Source organism: Papilio xuthus, unplaced genomic scaffold (genome assembly GCF_000836235.2).
Source record: "Papilio xuthus unplaced genomic scaffold, Pxut_1.1 DF824888.1, whole genome shotgun sequence".
Classification (NCBI taxonomy): domain Eukaryota; kingdom Metazoa; phylum Arthropoda; class Insecta; order Lepidoptera; family Papilionidae; genus Papilio; species Papilio xuthus.
The window spans coordinates 2,690,369-2,715,386 of NW_013533761.1; the positions used below are offsets into that span (position 1 = coordinate 2,690,369).

At 32.8% G+C, this 25,018-nt stretch overlaps 1 protein-coding gene across 1 annotated transcript; it reads right to left on the reverse strand.

Annotated features, from left to right (window-relative positions):
- Positions 1–6,164: 6,164 nt before the first annotated feature.
- Positions 6,165–24,611, reverse strand: rl (Mitogen-activated protein kinase rl). The gene is made up of 8 exons (XM_013325235.1): positions 24,211–24,611; positions 12,953–13,079; positions 12,292–12,402; positions 11,580–11,714; positions 10,520–10,636; positions 10,021–10,188; positions 7,702–7,890; positions 6,165–6,795 (listed from the first exon to the last, which is right to left on the reverse strand). The coding sequence occupies exons 1-8, from the start codon at positions 24,336–24,338 to the stop codon at positions 6,676–6,678; spliced, it is 1,095 nt and encodes a 364-aa protein (XP_013180689.1). The 5' UTR covers positions 24,339–24,611; the 3' UTR covers positions 6,165–6,675.
- Between the last annotated feature and the right edge of the window lie 407 nt (positions 24,612–25,018).

Sequence of the window (25,018 nt, forward strand, 5' to 3'; positions counted from 1 at the left end):
CTAACTAAAATTACCTTATGATATATTACGTTCTTATTACGAAATACCATATATTTAATAAGAGCGTGATACGACTTATTACAGCGGGCGTGCGTAATAATGAAATAGTCGGTCGTATTTAATAATATGATTTGTAGGCACTATACATAAGTAGCACATATATGTACATATATTTCATTCCAAGACACAGACATAGGTATAACCTGAGCGGGAATAGTAAAACTTTGCCATATCGCGGAATATGAACTTAATCTTTTTGCGCACATTATTAATAAAGACGGTGATGAAAGTACTCCCATGCTAGGTGTTTTGTATATTTCAGTATGAGCCGATATAAAATGGTCATCATCGTTATCGTTTACCTCCACTTTTACGGAGAGTCGACAGAGTATATCTCTATCAGCCGTCATATCTCCATATACTTTCTTATCTATCCATACTTTCTTCATTATATTCATTATATGGAAAAGTATCCTGAAGCGTTTGTCAACAAAATGTTCTACCAAATGTCCTTACTAAATAAAATAAAAACAAATGTTTTTAGTACCTCAAAACATCTCAAGAATTTGTCAGATAATTCCACGAGCGGTTTTCGCCTGACCTAGATTAGCAAAGTTAATATCCTTAAGTCTTATTAGGGACCCCAAAACTTTACTACGTTAAGGAGTTTGCGACTTCAGGGCGGAGTAACAAGTATTAATTATGTTACAATAAGTATTTTCTAAACAATAACAAAATAGACGAAAATAGAATTCAAACACCAATTACTTACTGGGGTTTTTATTTGGAATGCACATAAAACATATTCCTGAATAACGCATAGGCTACTAATAAAGCCATAATCTAAAAATCAAAATCAATGCATACTTTTGTCATTATTTTAACAATATTGTCTTTTATATTTTAACAATTTTGTATACTTAATTTGTCATATACCTTAGCTCGTTAACTTCGATCAAGTTACATTGTAATTAAATTGCCTTAACGCCTTCCATAGAATGAGCGGCAAATAAACAAAGTGTAACATTAATAAAGTAATGAAAATGTAATACGAAGGTCGTCCTTGTTGTTTAGGATTTTATTATGATTTCCCTGAAGAATAGTTTTCTTTGTTAACAATCACTTTGGTAATATTTTATATTAAAAACGACGACATAATAAATCATAAAAAAATAATCCACATTTTAACAATTTAATACTATTTATGATATAGTTAAATTACATAGTATTCACATTTTTGCTGTAGATTTTCCGTCACTTACCTAACTAATATATTGTGACATTTTCAGGTGTCTGTAATTTAAAGTAAATCGATTCATTTTACCGATTGCTTGCGCCAAGAGACACTTTTAATCATAGTTCTCTCTTAGTTAATAGTTCTAGCATCTAGAAAACAATGACTCGGTTCTTTAATTATGACAATGTGACTTGTCATTGTATGCTATAGCTATCTTTTACTCGGTACATTTGAAATGAAAGAGGAAAAAAACAGAGACCGCATTCAAACAACCGTATAGCAATAACAACGTACATTTTATACGACGATGCGAGTGACGCAGAAATAAATGACGAAACGAGCAAACATAATAAATGTATTTATTTCACAAAGCATTTATACGGTTTATTTCTTTACTTTTATGACCTGATTCGAGACAAAAATGATTATACTAGCGGTTCGGCTCATATTATCGTTGTGATTGAATCTCAAACAAATAAATCAAGAGACTTGTAGCTTATTCTAAAAAGACCGGAGAAAATGAAAAAGAAATAAGACACTACTTCGCCAGTACACATTTCACTCTACTTATAATATGTAAAATTGTAATTTTATTTATCCTGGTATCCATCAGTCACATTTATCTTACATCGGGAGTAATAAATTTGTCAGCCCAGTAAATGCAATAAAAATATTGCCAAATACAACATGGAAAAATAAAAACATGAAATGCTGTGAGAGCCCACTTTCCCGAAGGGCGCTGTAGTCGCTAAGGAGAGAGGGAAATGAGACAAGAGCTCTAACTCTGTACATGCAGGCTACTATGTTTATTTCTTTACAGTCTTTATGTTATTTCATCTCTCTATACCTGGTATAAACAAAAAGCTTTTCGGCATTTCCTATATTAAATATTATTAATATTTTTCTTAGGAAGTGGTAAAACTAATTACAAAAAACTGTCAAACGAAAGCACTGAGTGACGTAAATCGGAAAGTGTCGTAAGAACACAGAAGCAGAAGACCAGACGTGGTCGACATTAAATTTATTAAATCAATTCAAACATTTCTATTAAATTTGAGCTCTTTCGAAGTATTCGTCGTTCCTTTTCATAGTTATATTAAATCGTTTGCTTTAATTTTAATACCGGTACCGACGGTTTCCAATGTGAACGACCTCTGTTGATTTTTTTTTACTTTTAACGTCAGCGGCCATTACTGCGTCGGCGTGTCAAGTGGAACTCGAGCAACCAGCCAGTCGGTATGGCGAGCTACGCTTAACAACTTGGCAGAGAATTTTCTTTTTCTCTCAATATTCAATAGTGAATGACCTCAACTATTAAGAACTTTTCTTGTTTCTGTAATCTGCGTTTGCATAAATCATTTAAGAGTTTTTTTTTAAATAACAAATTAATTCACAAAGACAAAAGGAGACCAATTACTCAAGTAATCTCTCTTGTTTCTTTACCGTTATTAATGACTCGTCCCTTCACTGAAGTCTAGAATAGTGCATTTTTTACGGTAGGTTTCCACAGCTGAAACGGGGATATATATTTTCCTCTCTTTACAAAGAGAATGAGATAAATAACATCTTACTTATATTATTTTTTAAATGTAAATGTTTAGGTGTATGGATGTTTGAAGGTATCTCGCTGAAATTTGGCACAAATGTAGAACATAGTTTAGAAGAACACATGCTTATTAAGTTTTTTTAATACCGCGCGGACGGAGTCGCTGGCGACAGCTAGTAACGTATAATAACATTCAGTTGTTTCGGCTGTCACAACTCGAGTTGAAGTTGAGAATTAGTTTGTAACAATGGTTTATATTAGACAATTAACTTACTATTAACCGTACTATATACGTAGTAGGCAACAAAGTGATATAAAATGTTGCCTAGTAGCATCCATTACATTCTAATGTAGCTCGTAAAACAAACATAAAGTAAAAGTAATAGACTGCTTTAAAGACATAGACTTTATGAAGAAATATGTGCTATGTTAGTTTTATAACATCATTAAATAAATATTGTAATTTTTTTTTTCGTTTGGGTTCAGCCACAAACTTGATCCTCTTCCAAATTTAGAGCCTAAATATTAAACCATAAAGTCGTCTTATTATGTTTTCTATACTCATCAACAGAATAGGAACGGCTTTTGTAGTATATCTGACATAATTTTGTAGTTTTAACCGAAGTGCCTGTAAATTGGAATAGCAATATTGAGGGAAAGAATATTTTTCTCCTTGAACGATGTCATCAGAGGCAATAGCGTTTTTATTAGCATTTCTTAAACGTGTTGATTGGATCATAAACATTGTTTCATCGTCAGATCACTAAATCATATCCATTTATAGATATAAGGAGTTGTTATGTTATCTAGTGTGTTTATTTACCTAAGAATAAAGGTAAAATAAAAGTAAATACAGGTATTATAAAATAAAACAAAATACATGTTTCTTGATTTCATTTATTTTCATAATATTCAACTGTTGACAGATAACAAATGATCTTACAATATCCAATTTGTACATAATTACTTAAGAAAATATGGCAACACTCATATTTTAACAATAAATACTTGATGATATTCTGGTGTTACTTTTATTGTAATCGAAAAATATTGTTTACCAAAACAAAGCAGCAAGTTAAATATATAGAAGAAGTAATCAAATTCAATAGACATACTATTACTTTTTTACTCAAAAGACTAAAACTATTATTCGTCAATTTTGACATCTGTCAAAAAATTACAAGTATAAGAAAGCGTCTTGCCACGTAAAGTACAAACACTACTATTATGCTTTATTCATCATAACATTGTCTTTTGCCATTAAATAAATAAATGGTCATGAATCAGTTCGAAGAAAACTTACTATATAAGCAAAAATAGAAAGCGATTGAGGTGACGTCAACCACAAAATATTAAAATAATATCGATGTATTAGTAACGAGAAATTGCAAACAGTTCGATCGGAAAAAGCTTATTACACTTACTATAAGAATGAAATGTATTATAATCACGAACACGTCGATGACACATTAATGCCAAATATTTTCTAAACGGCCGTCACCACAACGTCGGCAACACAGCTTTAATAAACCAATAGTACCAGCTATTCTATCAATAAAAAATATATCTAGCCGTTAACATCATGTGACAAAGCTTATCCCAATGTGGCGACGGCCTTAAATTTTAAAATCCAATGAAGATAAATATTTCATAATGCAACATTACGCCTTAAAAACGAGATCTCAAGATCATTTCTAAGACAATGTACTTAGAGCTCGAAAATCTCACATTCTCAACGACGAAATAAGTTTTAAAATTCGCATGAACCTTTATATTCTAAAATGCTCCCTAAATATTTTCAACAGACAACGGTAATCAAGTCTTAGTAAGAAATGAACCGCGACCGAACCTTTCAGGTTGCTATCCCTCGAGAGCGGTGCGGTCCGACCTAACAACATTTTATAGTTATACAGAGACTAACAACAGACTTCATTTGAATAAAACTTATTTTATGGATTTTATCATGTGTTTTATCTCTCAATCCCTACGAAATCTGCTCAAACAATGATTCATCCGAGTTTAGGCTTGAAATGTAGGTATTATTAAAATCGATAAAATCCATAAAACTCGATTATACGTAACATTTAATTATCTCGTAAATATTAAGAAATAAGATTACAAATCGTGACAAGCCACCGTCAAAATGGCGGCGGCCGTTCGTTGAAAAACTTGTACCTACGTCCGTACGCACAACTGTCATACGAATTATCAAACATTCAACGAACTATATCTGATATGAAGAGTAACTATTCTAACCGTATTGTGCGCAGACATGCTGATACAAGGAAGACGAGAAATTACTGTTAAAATAAATCCCAAAAAAAGGATGGGGTCAGTAACTCTTAAAAGTGAGTATTTTCAATTAGACCAAACAAGTAATTAACCATCCTCAGATTAAGCCTATCGTCAAGAAAAAGATCGTTTACATACCAACAAGTTTTTTAACGAATCAACCGTCCCCCTTCCCTTAAACTTTTACAATCGAATGAAAAATGCAACTCGAAAGTACATCAATGGAATTAATAATCTGGTAGTGCAAGGAATTATTCCGTGACGTTTAAAAAATACATTAAAATGTAAAAATATTTACATCCAGCGTTACAACGAACAGCCTAACCCGAGTCCGTTCCCACCAACACATACGTTACACTGAATATAATACCAGACACGAATATAAATTCGCATTCTTGTAATACTGTAAATACATTCCTACAAAACAGTGTCTCCACTTGGTTCTTATCTCTTCTAAACAAAATTAATAATTTAAACATATTTAAGTTGCAAAATAATATTGATGTTTATTTCACCACATATTTGGCAAAATTTTTGAACATTGTTTTTTTCAAGGAAATATTTAGTTTTAAATTTATTCGAAAATATGAAACAAAACATTTTATACATGAATTAAAGTGGATATTTTATTAATGGAAAATATTCAATTTATTTTGTTTAATATTAACTCGATTTAAATATTATTTGACCAAATTAAAGAAATAGTGATATGAAAAAAACGATGTACGCGTAATTTTCAGTAAAGCCCTGTAGAGACACTGCTAACATTCCTAGTAACGCTTTAAACCTTATAAAATTCAATTTAGAAATCGCACGACTAGTTAAGTAGTATAACGTTGATAAATTTCAGAAAAACTATCTATCTAAGTGAACTAACTCACGATAATAACACAATTCAAGTACACAATGTGTATTTGAATTGTTCCACTTTTAATTTAATTATTTTAGTATTAATTAAAAACAATATTCATATGAAAAAAAAAGTCAAATGGTGGTAATCTCTAAGTAACTGTAACGTTTTGGTAATTTATTATTCAAAACTATTTTAATCATTTATTTTAAATTTAGAACAACAAATATTTTGTCAATTTTTTTTAAATTTCGTAATCATTTATAAAATTTTATATTCCGAACATTATTAAAATGGAGAACGAATTTTCAATTAAGTATTTTGTCTCATATTTTATTTATTATCCTTAAACTTATTTGAAAAAACAAAAACTTCGTAATAATCTAGTAATCACATACGACAGATAAGATATCGTAACATTTGATAAAATTCCTAGTCACAGATAATGTAGAATAAAAAAAAACTCAATTTAAAGAATCAAACAGTTTGCAAATGTAGATTAAAAAAGTCATTCAATTAATGTACACGGAACTTAAACACTAAAGACTGAAAAATAAAATTAGATGAAACATGTGTCCGTGACGTCACGATGTCTATGGACAGGTCTTAGATCCTGTTTCCACTTAGCGGTTAATCGCGCGACTATAACCGATCGCTATTTGTATGGAGTCATGTACCATATATTACAACGTACGGTCGGAATCGCGCGACTAGCTGCTAAGTGGAAATAGGGTTTTACTTTTGTTTGGTTTATGCGCCCTCGTTCTGTAGCTTGAATAGCAAAGTTTCCTCGAAGATGTATTTCTTGAGAGTCTCCTTAGGTAAATTGTCTAATTCCATTGCGAACCGGAAAGGTTCCTCCGACACAGGCTGCAAGAAAGAAATTCATTTACATCTTGCTTTTGTATTTTATTACGAGTCATATTATTATAAAATATGTAGAAATTATATGTCGATAAAATTCTAGTTTATTTAAACTTTATAACATTGTTGTGCCAAATTAAACTTTTTTTTATCTCCTCTCACCTATAATTTACAAGATTAAAGACATTAAAACTATTTACTAAAGATATATAACTTATACCTATGTATATTAGGATATGTAGTAAATAAGATAAATTAACAAAACAGCCTATATCAACAGCGTAATGACGATTAAAGGCCAAGTCCGCTGTATTTACGACATCGCTTATTGCATCGTAAAAGCGTTCGTGACGTCACCGCACCGTCATGTCTCTAAACATCCTTAACCAGATTAGGACAGGATCATAAGTTAAAGCTAATAACACGTTTTACACGATACGCACGTAAAATATTAAGTTTGGGAAAAGCAATCCATTGTTTTGCGTGTGTGACTGCAATTTTAGATTTAGGCTCTAAGAAACATTTTGAGCTACTCTTCATTAGGGTCATTAAGTAGTGAGTTATAGAGTTTTAAAAATAGATATCATCAAAGAAATTTCGCTTTTTTTTACGGTATTTTTATGAAAGTCTAAATGGAAGTCAGTTGGTTGTGATTGGTGATTTTAGTTACGATACTGTTATTGTGCATTTTGCTGGAAAATTTTCAATGTTGAAAATTCAGCGCGCACAGACTCGATCTTCGTCAAAACTTCGATAACATCACGTCACTCAGGAAATCGTTATATTTATACTTTACTTAATTACATTAATAATAATAATCTTAATAAAATAATTAAAAACACACAAATAAAAAGGTATTTAAATCGCGTTTAACATTTTTCGATGGGGGGCGTATTGCATGGGGGTACTAACCTCATCATTGGGATCGTAGTACTGCTCGAGGTAAGGATGTGCGAGTGCTTCTTCCACGGTGATGCGCTTGTGGGGATTGAAGGTGAGCATGCGGTGCAGCAGGTCCAGCGCTCGCGGATCCGCTCCGGGGAACAGTTCAGCCCACGGTACGCGCGGCTTGTACGGCAGGGACTCCATGTAGCCACGAGCCTGGACATACCCAACAGAGTCAAGATTACGTAACACGATCAATTCGTCTCGACCCACTAAATCTAGGATCTAAAATGCCTTATGGTAATGGAAGATGTTGGTCAGGTCGAAATATTAATTTTAATCTGTTAGATAAAAAATTTCAACGTCCTTAGTACTCCTTTGCGCCTAGGGCATTATGGCACAAAAAGAAGGACAAAATTTAGTTCAAACCGTCCAAATTATAGTCTATATTAAAAACATCCCTTTACAAACTCGAACATACGAGTATGTCTATTTAGACTACTCATCTTTTTACATCAAAGTATACAATAACAGCTCAGTCTGATAAGAGCACATTTAAGCAAATAAACTGTCAGTAAATCTATTTACTATTCCACAGCAAAAAGCAACGTTTAATTCACTTTATCAGTAGAACGATAAATAGATTTACAAGAGTATGCACTTTAAAGTGCAAAGCATACCTACACAATGACGTAAGGGTACTTTAATATTGATATATGGTTAATAGTTAGTATGAGAAACATTTTATAAACATACTAGCAGTCGCCGGCGACTCCGTTCGTGCGGGATTAAAAAATAGATAGTAATCGATTCTCAGACCTACTGAAATATAAAATTTCATAAAATCCTGTCAAGCCATTGTGACACGAACATTTTATATATATTTATTAATTTAAGAAGTAATATTACGATTTTACAATTTTTTTTTTAAATTTGTGATCCCAGTTTTTCATAGAATTTTTATGTGATGTTATAATCAGTGCAAATTCACACTAAAACACATGTACTCCAATTGCAATATGATACAACGTATAGATCTAGCTTTTCCATAGAAAGAACAATGAAATTGAAAAAATATATCATTCAGATTCGACGGCCTGAAATGAAAGCAACAAAAGCGACAATCGAGAGTGGTGACGACAGGCGCACAAACTTTTCCTTCCAGAGTTATTTTTAGCGTCATCCAAAAGTAAAATAACCGAAACACAAATAAAACAATGAACTAACTTTTATACGGAACACGACGACTTGTTACTGTGTTACGCAACAATGTTTTTATTTCTAAACTTGGGAATGTATTCTACAAATTTTAACTGCGGTTTTTTTTAAATCATTTTTTTTTATAAGAGAAGGGGGCAAACGATCTGCGGGAACACCGAGGTCATCAACGACACCCTTGGACCTCTGCAACACCAGAAGAACTGCAGATGCGTTGCCGGCCTTTAAGGAAATGGTATGCTCGCTTCTTGAACGTCCCTAAGTCATATTGGTTTGTAAATACCGTCGAGGACAGACCGTTCCACAACGCGACTGTGCGAGGCAAGAAATTGCGCGAGGATCGCACCGTTGTGGAACGTCAGCCATCCAGGCGGTGTGGATGGAATCTGGCGGTCTGTCGTGTCGTCCGATTTCGGAACTCGGATCGGAATTGATAAAAAGAAGGAATACATTACACTATTTACTCGTAACACATTTACAAAAGTACATTTTAGAACTAGACGATGTACGCGATTTCTTCCGCGCGGAATTAAAAAAAAAACTTAATAGGTAGTAAGTAGTTTATGTGTTCTTCTAAACCAGTCTTTCCCAAAGTAGACGATAACGCCCCTTGTGGGTGCTGCAGGTCTCAAGTTGCGGGTTATAGTAAAAGTTTCGTTTAGAATTCTCCGTTAATATACATATGTAGGTCACAATAATTAATTAATTAAATTTGAAGTTATAGTGGTTTTGAAATATGTGAAAATATGGGGGCGCTAAAAAAATATCTATTCTCAAAGTGGGCAGTAGACAAAATAAGTTTGGGAACCACTGTTCTAAACTAAATTTTATATCTATGCCAAATGTCATCTATATTAATTTAGCTGTTGTTAAAATACCTTGTGACAAACTATGGTTACAGCTTTGAACTAGATGATGCTAGAAAGTTAATGTTTTCATAACCCAAGCCAGTGTTTTCACTTGAAAACGGATCTCAATGATATTTGGTGTAAATGTATTACAATCTAGAAGAATATATATTCATGTAAACTTCAGAATTAACCAATTTTAAAGTACGATATATCACTGATTAGTCTCGGTCTATAAAGAAAGATGGACTTCAATTTTTTTTTATTTTACAAAATGTACCTTTTCATTGATGATGCAGTCAAGGTCCTCCTGGCTGGGTGAGCCGAGCACACCGAGGATATGGTTGAGCTGGTCGAGGTAGTGCTTGCCGGGGAAGATGGGCCGGTTGGACAGCATCTCCGCCAGGATGCAACCCACTGACCAGATGTCGATTGATTTCGTGTAACCCTGTCACAATTAAAGTGCCTGGTGATTTCATTTTCATACGAAAAATTCGTAGTAACACTGATCGTTAAACTGACATATCGACCTTCGTTGCAATTATTCGCATCAGCCACAAGTATTTAAAGGGTTAAATGCACTGACCTCTATAAATGGACTGGCTATACGACGTAGTATTTCGTGCATATTTGATTTTCGCCATTTTGGCGTTGATAGTAGCGGTTATATATAACTAGAATTAACGATCACGTAAGACGCGTTTAAATCGGAACGTAATTAAAGCAGTCACTTACAAGCAATCACCTATCCATTTTTAGCGACCAGTGATTAACCTTACCTTAGAGTTGAGCATAATCTCCGGTGCCCGGTACCAGCGCGTGGCTACGTACTCCGTCAGAAAGCCGGTGTGGTCGTGGTCAGGATCCGCCACGCGTGCCAGACCGAAGTCACATATCTATAACATTGTTAACAATACAACACTTTGTCATATATCAAACCTTTCATATGCTAGAAAAACACAATTGCCAAATAACTTTCTTCTATTTCTTTGCTACTCCCTATATAGATTTTCCCTCTCTTTCTCTCCATGCCTATGTCCTATATACGATCTTCTTTCCTTTTTAGTCACGAAATAATCTAACTCACTATACAGATGAAACGAAAATGTAAAAACGTTTTCATTGTGCAAGAAATAAATATTCAAGTGTGAATCTGATTAATATTTAATTAAAACGTCGGAGTTCTGTCGTCAAATAAGCTCATTTGTCACGGTTTAATATTAAACAGTTTGCTGACTGTGGAATGAAAACTGCCACTCGACAACCACGAGACCATTCATTATTTGTTGTTGACACGTCGCTGCCAGAATAGCTCTTGCTTAGAACAACTCTATAAATTTTTAATAGCCAAGCCGAATCAGTTCTTGGAAACAGAATAATGTTTCTCGACTAGTTTGACAAATCAGGTTGTTTGTTAATGTTTCCCAAATCATGTGTCGATCAACAAATTGTTGGTAGAAATAGAATGATTTAAATAGAGTGTTAATTTAGCGACTGCTAGATTTTAAATATCGAAAGTATTCAGAGACAAAACAATGAATAAACGACTTTTCAATAGTTTTGGGAGCTCGGAATTAGACTAAATCACCAGCATATTGAAGTCTCTAAATAAAGCTAGGCTCTAAAGTAGACTTAGCAAGTAACATTGTTTTTTTTTATTCTCCAATAAAAAATAATCAAAATGATTTTTGCAACAAAAAAGACCGTACATTTTTATTTGAACATAAACTATGAGCACATAAAAAACATTTCAAAAGGTATATTGATAGCTTGGAATATCCATTAATTTCAATAACAATGTAAGTGGAAAGCGATGTTCGTAACATGTATAAAAGTAACCTTCAAATCACAGGTGGTGTTGAGTAATAGATTGGAGGGCTTCAGGTCCCTGTGGAGCACATTCGCAGAGTGGATGTATTTCAAACCTCGCAGGATTTGGTACAGGAAGTAACAGATGTGATCGTTGCTTAATTTCTGAAATAGAACACTCGTTTAAATATCTTTTTTTTTTGTTTAACCCTTAATTCGATGGTGTCCAGTATGACGAACAACAATTGAACTAGTCTAGAGAAAATTACGTAAGTATGAATTTACTACAAAAAAAACAGTTTTTTTGCCACAAATAATTTCGTCGATTTAAGGGTTATGTAATACGCCTTTATTTTATTTGTAAAAATAACAACATACATTTGACTCAAACATTATTAGTATTCGATATATATTAATTAGAAACGATGTTGAATATAAAACAAAAAAAAGCCGAAATATACCACATTCATGTTTTTCTATAATTTGGCTATTGTTTGCAATATAAGACATTAATTAATATTAGATGTCGCGTATAAACATCAGGTACATGGTTACATTACTAACCAAACCAAGCCATACAAAACATATATCAAACAACATACTTTCACAGTTCAGTGATACTGAATAGATTTATAAGTTACGTAAAAAACCATTAGCCCCGTTACGAACTTCATAAGAGTATAAATTAAAGATTAAAAAAAAATGTACAAAATAATGTATCATAAAATTACGGTTATGTTACCTGCGTTTTTAACAGTTTGTATAAATCTGTCTCCATTAAACATTGAACGATATACACATCCTTCATTTGGTCGATAGTCTCTGCTCTTAAAATGTCCCGAATGTCGATGATCTGGAACAAAACAAAATGGAAACGACACGCTCGAGATAACAACGGCGTCCTGTTTGGTCACAACATTACAAAAAACAACCCCCACTTTATCGGCAACATGTGGGAAACAATATGGGATGGTACAATGTGCGCGCGCGATGTCAAGATTTTACGTGTGAACTTGCCCGCATTATTATAAAGATAAGTAAATTGTAAACATATTAATCAGCTTTATTTGTAGAAATAATTCTGTTTACATACATTCTGCGTATATTCATTAAATTTTAATTCGAAGTACAAAAACCATGAAAAATACTTTAAAACCCCAACAGATATTCTAAAATTAATCTTATGCCATGAAATATACAGTTACTGACATACAAATACAAATGAGACAATTCGAGTCGAGCAAATCTGGCCTACGACAGCTGTATCGTTGGTGAAAATACAGAAAAATGTTTAGTTTAGTAATTGGAGCAGGCATATTTAATAGTAACGAGGCATTTCATCTCGATTGATGGGTAATCTTACTTTACGTCATCTTGTTATTTGCAATAAAAGAAATACTTACGTTCTCGTGCTTAAATCGGGTCAGGATTTTTATCTCCCTGAGCGTTCTTTGGCAATACGTCTGGTGTTCGAACGGCGATATTTTCTTAATGGCCACTTTTGTTACTTTCACGTTGTCGAAGGCGGATCTGTTGACAAGATAGGATTGTTATTTATTCCAATCAATTATCAATATGAACGCTTACTGAATTATGATTGGCCTTAAGTATGTCGTACAAAAATCTCTACCCTAACGTTTTAGTTTGTCACCCCTAAAAAATCATATTATGCCTTAATAAAATAGTATATTTATAGTATAGTATATATATTTTTTGGAGCAAAATAGTCATAGTCAGCAACCTCTCAATAGGAAAATTACCTGCCATCGATAAGTATAAAAATTAATAATATAACCTTGTTTCCATGTTTCTTTATTGTACTTGATAATGCCATTGTCACGTAATTTTATACTTACGAACATTTATAAAACAAATTATTTATTGTGTGAGTGTTGTTTACGGGTATTTTTAATGACTAAACATAAACCTAGATTTATAGAAAAAATACTGATGTACAACAAGTAAATACAAACGCAAACTAGACGATACCGGCGTATTAGAAAAATGACTATCATCGCCCTTGTATGACTTACTTATAATGCAAGTAAATTCGCTTTGATTTGCTCAACCGTAAAATTTTATTGTCGTGTTGTACAAGTACTTGTATGAGAGGTATAACAACATGTTTTTTACAAATGAAAACCATAACTAATTATCATCTCAGTTAACAAACAATGATTGTTTTATTATCAATCAACTATTTATAATCGTCATAACTTTAAGATGGTATTCAAAACATCGTCATGTAAACAAATAACCCTTGATATGAATACAACAATAATTATCAATCCAATTCGTCATACGCCAATCTTACTTCTTACCGATTCTTACTAATGTTATAATTGCGAATGTTGAGATGGATGGTTGGATGTTTGTTATTAAGTAGCTCAACAATAGTTAAATGGATGTATTACATAGTCTGGAAGAACAAGTAAGCTCCTTTTTTTTATTCCGCGCGGACAGAGTCGTGGTCGACCGAGAGTGAGATATATAAGTGAGAGGAAAATCAACTGCACTATTTTAAGACGATAATGAAAGTACTTTTTTCAAATGAAATAATGATGTTTTCTATTTGTTTTGTAAACCATAACTGTCGATCAATTTCACCTTTAAATACATCAGTAAACAAACTTTTACGCTTGGACATAAAACAACATTAATATTTCATAGTAGTTTAGAAAACAACCCTCTTGTTAGAGTAACAAGGGCGCTGAATGTTAAAGTGCAAAATCGGGTCCTCTCCCGACGGACCTCACTCGACTTTATTAAACTACACAGTGGTTATAAATTGGACATTTCAAGTGTACATTTTTTATAAACATTTAGAAAATACTTCGTTTATACGTTTCTTTTAATTAAATCACTCGCTTTCCCACCCTAGACCAAATAAGAATAAAGCAAGCGAGCTCTGAAGCGGTCAATTTTTTTTTCAATCTGTTAAAGGAATAAGAACTGCCGCACGCTCGGTGGGAATTCAAATATTTATCAAAATATTCCGACGATTAGAAAATCACAGTATTGCAAAAACCATCATTATATCGTTTTTTAAAAGAAAGAGAACAATTCGGAGGTGTTTTCCTGGAAGAGCTGTGATAACGAAGCAAGATGATAGACCGACTTTGTAGCCGAGAAACCGTTATACTCGTGTTTTCATGTAACACGATCGTTACCCTGACAAATGTCCCTTCCACGATATCTACTAACATTAATTCAGTTTTTCTTCCTATATTTTTTTAAATAAAACATAACTGCAACTATGTACGGTTTTTTGATAATACTTTGAGAAAGTCTGGCTTCAAATGCACCAATAATATTTTCAAAAATATACACAAAAATAGATAAACAAGAAACAGCTACAAGGGATATGAATCAATTCTTTAATTCTAAAAAAAATATCCAAAAAAATCGGGAGTAAAGCTTTGGGTATACGAGAAAAAAAATAAGAATCTGTGTTCATAGTAACCCGAGCTAACAAGATTTTATAGAAAATATTAGAACACATGTAGCATCAGGTAGAACTTTTCCAACAGGTTCCATGTTATAAATTTTCTATTTCATTCAATTGTAAAGTTTCCGTTGTTATATCCTCGGGGGATGAACGTAGTCTATAGACAGGTGGATAGAAAAGTTTTCTGCGTCATAAAACAGACGTATTATTATGTTTTTCATATAAATTATTAATATATAGATCAAAGTCATATTATTAAAATAATAGAGTAGATTTAACACAGTAGAGGTCTTAAAATAACAATAATAATCATCTTTGGCCATATTTGTAAAGGGTAAGTGGATAAACGTATCTCCCACACCACAAACATAAGCTTTATATGCTAAATTGATAAAGTTTGGCTCCGCAATATGTCATGCTCTTGTACCCAACAACTTCCTACAAATATAACTGAGAAACCTTTTGCAAAGTAATCTTAGCTAACCCACAATTTTTTTTACGCAAAATAATTTGAGAACATTCTGGAAGGGCTAAGAAAACCAACAGTTGTCTGCGACTTCGTCCATGAGGAATTAAAAAAAAATCTAGTTATAAATATCACATAAATAGTGTAGCCGATACTTGATGACTATGGCCAGTCTGAAAAGACTGCAAGGACAAAGAAGAAAAAGAATTTTTAAAATCGGTTCACTTGTTTCGGAGCCTATTCAATGCAAACAAATAATCAAATCTTTCCTCTTTATAATAATGGTAAGATAAAATAATTGTTTGTCATCAAAAGAATTCACCGACAGCGAATTCGAAGTATTGTCGTAAAGAGGAAAATGTTATTTTATTGAGTTTAACCTATACAAGGTAAATTTTGATTATTAATATAAACATGAAATAACAAGCTTGAGTATAAGTAATTGTTTATTTGTAAATTATAAAACAATTAAAAAAAATCTACAATGATTTTGCTTTCTGTTTTATAAACGATGTGAAGATAAATTCTAAACAAATTAAGCTTATATCTAAAGGCTTAAGCGAAAAGGGTTTTGGAAAGCTTTTTCATTCGTATCATATTAAATGTTTTTAAGCAGACAACGGATAAAATTTTACAAATTACAAAGTACGAAATACTTGCACGAAATTTTACGATATTTGTTATTGAGAAAATAATAAGGTAAAATGATTGAACACATTATTTTATATATCAAAATGGAAGCATAAATTTTAATTTATTACTTGTTATTTCTATACATTTGAATATCAACACTAGCTGTTGCCTGCGACTCCGTTCGGAATTAAAAAAAAAACATTATAAGCCTATATGTTCTTCCAGACTATGTTCTACATCTATGCCAAATTTCATCAAGATGCCTTGAACCGTTCCAGAGATATTTTCTAACAAACATCCATCTATCCATCCATCCATTTAAACTTTCGCATTTTTTTATTAGTAAGATTTTAATGAGCACACGACGTAATACTATTTTTATGATTTATTATTTATTGTTAAAACAACAAACAAACTGGTTAAAACCAGTATATTTGGATTCCCTTCTAAACTCAAAACTTCACCCTAAATATTATCTGTGTTATTCTTTTCTATAATTCTATAGTAAATGCTGACTGAGTTCAGATATGGCCATAGACATTCTAAATAAAAACAATTGAAATCAAAAGTAAATGAAAATCAACTTGTCTATTGTTCTAAAACAATACAGTGGCATAGTGTTCTATCGTTCGAGGCACGTACATTTGTTACATCCGCAGATTTGAAGCAGGAAAAATTGAGGTATAACGCACGGAGGTGCGAGACTACAGTGACTGAGCCGGTATCTGTGAGTCATCGCAACGACACGCTTGATTCAGCGTCTACATGTCGCTTTGAACGCTAATCATTCTAAATATAATGTCATAATAATACAATATATGCTTGCAAACGGTAATGTGCTGACAGACTGGTTAGAAATCAAATTATGAGTTACATTGGCGCGTATTGAGCTTTAATTGAAAGGTAAATCTTACTAATATTACAAATTCGAATGTTTTAGAGTGATGGATGGATGTTTCTTTGAAGGTATCTCCAAAACGGATCTTGGAACGGAATCTTGACGAAATTTGGCATACATATAGAACATACTCTGGTAGAACAAATAGGCTACTAATTATGTTTTTTTTAAATTCCACGCGTACGGAGTCGCGGGCGACAGTTAGTACTGAATAAAAACGATTTGTAAATGATTGTCGTACTTTCATATTATACCGTGTCACACCTATAGCCTCTGACTCATTCTTTTAAACATTCTAATTTATACTGTGACGAAAAATACCTATTAATATGAATAAGAGCTAGAATTGGTTATAAACATTTTGGAATTTCTACTGACATATACAAATGTCAGTATTATAGCTTTAGCAACGCGAAGTTGAACATTAGCCCGTACAAAAGGAATTCATTACTGGCGGCGATGAAAGCTTTCACGGATTTAATAAATGCCGCGTCAGCTAGGCTTTGGGACCTTTGACGTCATAATGGGGGGTGAACGCGCCGAAAATGTGTCACTGTTAGCTCAATTTTAGCTAATTGAAACTAACGCTATGTACACACTTAATGAAGGTCGGCCGTTATTTAACATTTACGAGTTCAAAAGGGAAATAATGACATATATTTAAAAAATAACAAACTTAATTAATTTACCAAAATGTTATATTTAAACTAATCTTAATCAATGCTTCAGTAGAGACGTTTAAGAACATAGAAAATGGGCATCCGAAGAGCTCCAATTAAACATTAATAAATTTTAATGTATATTTAGGTACACGATCACAATGACGGTTAAAGACTCAACACAGTTGTTAAAAGGATTTCAATCAAGTAATTTATTATCGGCTAACCTTGACTATACTAAGCACTATGCCGCCTTTTTAATTCGCTTTATTAACTTGAACTATCTTACGGACACTTAGATGACATTCATCAGGCATTATATTGTCATAATTTTGCCCTTAGTGTTACCAGGATGATAACGGTGAATAACGGTTCTCTAGTTGGCTTTAAAAAATATCTATATTCTATTTAATAATTCTCTCGACTTGCACAAGTCTCAGATCGCGGTACAGTTATGAATGTTTTTATAGTGCAAAAAATGCGATTCGCGCATTAAATGTGTCGTTGCTTCAATTCCTAACTGTTCACCTTGAAATGCGATCAGCGACGGAGCTCGCGTACACCGGCTCGGCACGTGGCTGAGAACGCAACACGCAATCCAATATGGCGCGGGAATTCATCATTATTTATCCCAAGTCCCAAATGCTGCAAAAAATGCTGGAATCGCTAACCTTGATAGTATTACTAACGTTGCGTTTGAAAAATAAATACGGATAGAAACTTTTAGTAAATTATTTCGTTCACTACTTATTTTGCTACAAGACGTAGACATTGTAATTGCAAATGTTTATACTACAAAATAAGGAAAAGGAAAACAACGGGAAGGGTATTGATACCAATATGACAGAGAAGAGATCAGACGTATATTTTTTGCCACCCGGGCAAAGCAATTTCAGGTCGCTGATCACTGATATGAAAACAAATATACGAGTGATCGATTTCTTAAAATCATACAACGATCATTTTTATAAAATCAAATTCTACGAAAGCCAACGACAAAAATGACTTTATCTATATCTGCATGCAATAGATAAGGAGTACACATACATGGTAATAAACAGTATCATATGACAGAAAACGTTTACATTCACATTTTATTGAATGAAATTAATACAATTCCAGATTAGATATTCAGACTAATCAAACGGATCGAGTACTAGGAGTGCATAAACAAAACAGTTGTCATCACGGATCAAACAACTTAGTACCTTCGTACACAACTTAAATCTTCGAAATCCAGCCAGATTTCCTCATTGTCATAGAGGTTCGCACATAGCGCGCGTTGCCGAGATTTCTAACCATCGAAAGACATTCCTGTCAATCTGGTTGCGTCGTGAGACAAGTCGTGGCAATTTTCAAGATGGCGAAGCAAATCTATACAGTTGACATGTAGTCGCTATGCTTTACTGATAGAATAGACGACTCGCGTCGAAGATTCAACGTTTGTGCAAACAAAATATTCTAGCGACCAACAATGCAATTAGTTTCGAATTTTTACTTTGCCTACTTGTAAATCGAATCCCCGACACTAAAATCACAAAAAAGTTAAGTAGCCAACAAAATATCTAAGAAAATTAAGCAATCTAAAAGTAAAAAAAAAATCTTAACTCTTTATGGCGTCAGTGCCGAACCCATAAAGAGGATATTAAAAAAGTGTTGAATACAGAATGTTTCAAATGACTTCGCAATATTTTTAGTGTTGGAGCTTTTGCTACGATGTTAAATCCACTTATAATGTAACAAATAGTTAAGAAAAAATTGCAATATTAACAGTGGTATTCGTATAACATAACGCGGGTTAAAAAAAATGCAATGTAGTAAACATAAATATTCTTTTTTAAGTTAAGTGATGTCCGAAAGTATACAATATCCAATTTTCCTTTTCCATTTTACCTTATTAATATTCCTTAGTTGCGAATGCTTAATGTTAGAGAATCAGTTGTTTTCATGATAGAAAGAATAGAAGCGTTATTGTTCCTTGGTGTATTTAATTATTTATTTATAAACTTGACCTTTTCTATTTTATAAACGAGTAAAGTTGAGTAAATACAAATTGCCCTTCACTTTAAACACTAAACAATGTATACGAAAATCCTCTACGGATATTGGAGTCAGTGAAGTGACAAATAATAAGTTTCATGGCTCGATTAACTCTGCGGAGGTCTCGGCAATTCCCAAGGAGAGCGGCCGCGGAGAGCGTAATCTAGTGGAATAACTTGTGCTCAGTGAAATGTGGCCTATACCGTACCCGCGCTGGCATTGGACCATACGACATTCTGTCAGCTGGCGCGCCAGGAATCCACTCTCGAATACCACTTCTGATTGCTAAATTACAAACAAAACCTCGGTATACAACTAAATTTAGACTACAGTTATACATAGCAAATATTTGTAATTAAAACTTACACTAAAGTATACAATTTTAAGTATAACGTGGTATAAATGGAAAGCAATTTACTATAATCGTGTTCATTACAACCCTTTCATCTTAAACAAGACTTCAAGTGGAATGCCGTCTCAGTCCGCTATTACGCTGTGAAACCTTCTAAATGAAAATTCTTTTCTCAAAAACTGCGTCAGTTTTAAACATAACTACCATAATAAAGCACCATACAGTCTTAGTATTTTTAGAGAAACCGTTACGGGTAAACCTATTTCAACTTATTGTCCTTTTCCTACTAGAATAAAATATTGGATTTAATAGAATCAGCCGGCAATAACATGTATAATCATCGACTTTACATATTTAAAGCGAATAAGAGTTAAATGACATTTGACATCACTGACTTAGCCTAGAAAGGAAATAACCAAACATAATTTTGGTGACTGAACGTTTTTTGCCAGACCATTTCATTGGGAAGGCAGTAACAGATTTCTCAGAATACTTCGATCGGCATAATAATACACACTTAGATAATTCCTAATCACGTAACGTATTTTTTCTAATTAAATTAACCATTGTGGCATGGATTGCTAACAACGTTGTTTTTTTTTACACCGCCAATAAACAACATTGAGCAAAAATTTTATTCAATCCAATCAAACCCAATAAATTCACAACATACATGATGCTTTTTTTCGTTAAAATGTGATGATTGTCGCGCTCACTCAATGCGAAAATATCATTGACAAAATTATCTACACCCTGTATATAAATAAATAACAATGTGTTCAGCTTCGTATTTGATGACAAAACTTCTGCTACAAATATTTTCAACAAAAATAATCATATTATATTTTTTCAGTTTCAATTTATCCTAAATCCTTCGGGCTTACGGTTTGAGAACTCTATAACATTGTGGTCGTTTCTTCGACCAACATCCGCTGGTAAATAATACCCGCATCCCCGTAATTCCATAACCAATTTCCAGGTATTCAATTTGTGGTCAACGAAATATTTTTTTTGTTATTTTTTTTGAGACAGGGATCGCGGGCCCTTGATTAACTTGGTCAACAGAGTATAGCGATTTGTTCCGTTTACTATCGAGTTTATTTTAATGTAAAATAACATTTGATGACCCACAAGTTCACATATCGTCAAGTGACAAAGGGATGTTGGAGTTATTTATGTAGTGAAGGGGCGTCGCAGCTATAATTAAAATTTGCATCTTTAGGTCCGTTTCAGCTGTATCCCTTCAAATACGTATTTATGCTTTATATTCAAGTAATTTTTCTTGAACAATTTAAATTATAATATAAAGGGGTTTTGAGGACTTTTAAATTTATAAAGATGCCAGTAAAAAGTAACTCGGACGTAAAGGCTAAGTTCTTGGCCACGTCATAGATTAGAAATGAAACCAGTCTAGCTTAAACTTGTTGGCTTTAACGATAATCCGACCGGAAGCCTGACAGCCGTTCATTTAGTACCCGAATTTAACTCAAAGAAGCTTCACTGTTCACTGCAGTGGTGCTTTGATATTGACGCCTCTGTTTACTTAACTCTCACAAACGATTGGAATACATCCCCTTTATTTTGAAATCTAAATGGGAGCAAACCTTGTAGGTATGAATGTAGTTACCCAAATTCTGTGGACAATTCATGTAATGTAAAATATCAAATTTAACAAACGAAGCAAAGGAAACACTCTTCTGTCCGACTGTCTATTGTTTTAGAGACACGTTAAACTGACTTTGCAATGAAATAGGAACGTAAAACAGGTTTAAATGTTACCTTTCAAAATAAAAGTATGGTTAGTTCGCTCAAATTTTGTATTTCGTAAATTGGACTAATCAGTTGTTAAAATTAGGTTATCTATTCCCACTAGACACGGTCTGCAATGAGGATTCAGTTTTCCACATTAAATGAAAACGGTGATGGCTAATAATATTAACATAATCAGCGTTTAGAAGTCTGGGAATGTTAATTTTTGTTACAAATTAGTAAATAAAATGTTTTTAGAAGACTCAGCAATTTTCAGCGTATTTTAGTCGTTAGTATGTCGCTAGAGACGAAAACCCAATGATAGATTTATAAATTATACAGATAAAGATGTAGCAATGGTGATGTATGATGCAAATTTGAGCTAAAGCATTGAAAATTACCCTAAGGACTGAAAGGACCTTAAAAGTGAAACGTGGACGTGAAATGGTTCAGTGCAAAAAGTGCAAAGTTCGCGTGGGAGAGTTCATTGTAAAATATATAAATGGTTCTGAAATTTTTTGCAAAGATATTGAACATAGCTTGGAAGAAAGCATAAGGTTACTAAGTTTTTTTTTATAATTTCGTGCAGACGAAGTCGCGTGTAAAAGTTATTATGAAATAAGTTTAATAAATGGATACAGATGGTAATCAGAATATGTATTCAAATTGACTCCATTGTTTTAAACGAAACAAAACGCTCCTAATCCTTGAGTTACATGTACGATATAACAAAACATATTCCTATTCCCGACGCCGGATAGACCATTTATATTCCGACACAGACGTATAAATAACGAAAAGTCTGTTGGATATTGAATACGGTTATGAGGACGGATGCCGGGCGCGCAACGCTGCGCTGTCGTTTGGCGCATTTTGAATTTTTATCACGCATAGCTCTCCCCGCCGGCTAAGATCATCTTCGGCGTAAGCTCACGATCGCCTACCATGAATATTCATCCAGATAAATTACACTTGCTATTTAAACCAAGCATTGTTTGTATTCGTTTTCCATATTACATGGAAATAAAAGTGGTAATTTATCAATGTACAATTACATATATCAATTGCTTTCATGTATAAATGTTCATTAGTTAGGATTCAAATCAAGAATATTTTTTAATGCCTTTACTGGGCTATATTTTTTATCTCAATGGGACCCTTAGGATGAAAATAGATAGTCTGATCTAGCCAACTACTACAAAATGAATAGTCATAATCTAAGCTGTTCACAATTAGAGTGTGGTTAATAATTTCATTAAATTTATATATTTTCATAGTACTACATAATCTTTGTAAGTTTAACATCAATATTTTGTTGTTGTCTGTTTTGGTCAGTTAAACGGGGGACTCATAGGGATTAGTAATCTAAATATAAAAGTTTTCTTTAGTAAGGCTTTAGGTAGACACCTAAGTGCAGATGTTAGCATTTGTAATATAACTATTGGTTTACGCTAACTAAACACTAATATTGAAAACACTTACATAACAATGTACATATGTATATTCAGAATTTAATGTAAATAAGAAATTGAATTTAAAAAATTTCCCCGACTAACATTGTTATTTATTGTATATGAATTATTTTGGAACATTTCAGTGTTTAAATTGATGATTTAAACAAATATCTGTTTATAATGAGTTTGCGACTAGATTGTTATGAAGGTAAAACTTAATTTCCATTGAACTCAATAATATGGGTTTTTCTAAAGAGATTTAATTTAAATACAGTCTTTTTTCATAAATTAAATGGCAACTAACCCGCAGGCTGCCTTCTAATTCCTTTATGATAAAGTTATTAATAGTATATGGTTATTTATTTTATAGTATATTGTGTAGAGTAAGCAAGCGGCCACCTGCATACACTGAAAAAATTAAGTGACTGTGAAATAAAGTTATACAGTTTTGAGGAAAACTAGTTACAAAGGAAAAAATATGTTAATAAATAGCCCCATGGACAAATGGTGATTGTATTACCATACAGGGTATAAAATTATTTATTTTGTGATTGGTGATGTAGTATAAAAAAAAGTTAATTTTTTGTCTCGAGGTTTCGAAATGAGCAATATTGAACCACAAATGCCATTGAACCAATCAAATTAAAGGTTATGTAAACAAAAGAAACAATTAATTGAAATTTTAAGATATCTTAAAACAACTTGGCATTTCAGATCTATATTAAAATGTTATTTATACGATACGGCATAAATATTTTTCATCAATTTTACTGAAAATAGAAAATATTACGTTACGTCAACTTGACAATGAAACTTTTGTGATGTTGAAAACACCAGTGTTTGAAAATATACAAGTTGAATAAACTTTGTTTTTAGTAACAAGTATTATCAAGACTTGGTAATGAAACTTTAAACAATGATTTTATAGTTATTTTCAACTTCAAAAAGTCTTTTGTACTTACACAACCATGCCATAGGCTCCTTCTCCGATATATTGTAAATTGGTGTATCTAGGACCGACTTCAAAGACCTGGCCCCTCACAATCTCTGCGTTAGGGTTGGTGCTGGCTGCACCTGCGGCCTCAGCCATTGCGACGCGTTCGAATATGCAATAACCACTTAATTACAGATTCACAATTTGTGGAAGACAGTTTTGATGCCTTCGTTAGCGAATATCAATAATTTAAACGAACTACACCAGTTTTAAGTCACAAGTATCCAACATGAAACCCAAACAAACTCATATATCCGACCTACATTATCCACAACCTAAGCAATTCCACCACTTGTCACTCGCTTATCATTCTCGTTTGCCGTACACCCGACTTTCTTGGACACTCCCGCACGGACGCAATACCGTTACAAAAGTGAAGTGAGAGTGAGTAAGATATTTCTATCTATCTCTGTCTCTCCGGAACCGCATTTTACGGTATAATCACAGATTAAATAGGAATTGGTGACAACTATTACGCCAAATTCAACTATTATTCTTATTTACCGCTATTTATCGGCATCATTTTATTCTATTTCTTTTAGCCTAATTAGCAATAGATTTTTAAATACAATTAAGTTTATAGTAATGAAAACTTCATTGATTCAACTATATCTAAAAAATGTACTGGTCCTGTAAAGTGCACTATTTCCCAAGTTTTCTGAAAAATCTTTATCATTTAAAATCGTATTAAATTCAAATCAATTAAATGATAGCTGTTCGAATTTAAGGTTGGTTGAAGGAAAAATTTAGTTTTATTACAACTGTTGACAACCATA

Bases quoted from the DNA above. Each gene is read 5' to 3' on its own strand.
- rl (XM_013325235.1), bottom strand. From the start codon at position 24,338: ATGGCTGAGGCCGCAGGTGCAGCCAGCACCAACCCTAACGCAGAGATT. The intron at 13,080-24,210 runs GTAAGTACAAAA...TCTTGTCAACAG, and splicing joins GGAGCCTATGGCATGGTTGT to ATCCGCCTTCGACAACGTGA. The intron at 10,637-11,579 runs GTTACTTTTATA...ACAATGTTATAG, and splicing joins ACACCACCTGTGATTTGAAG to ATATGTGACTTCGGTCTGGC.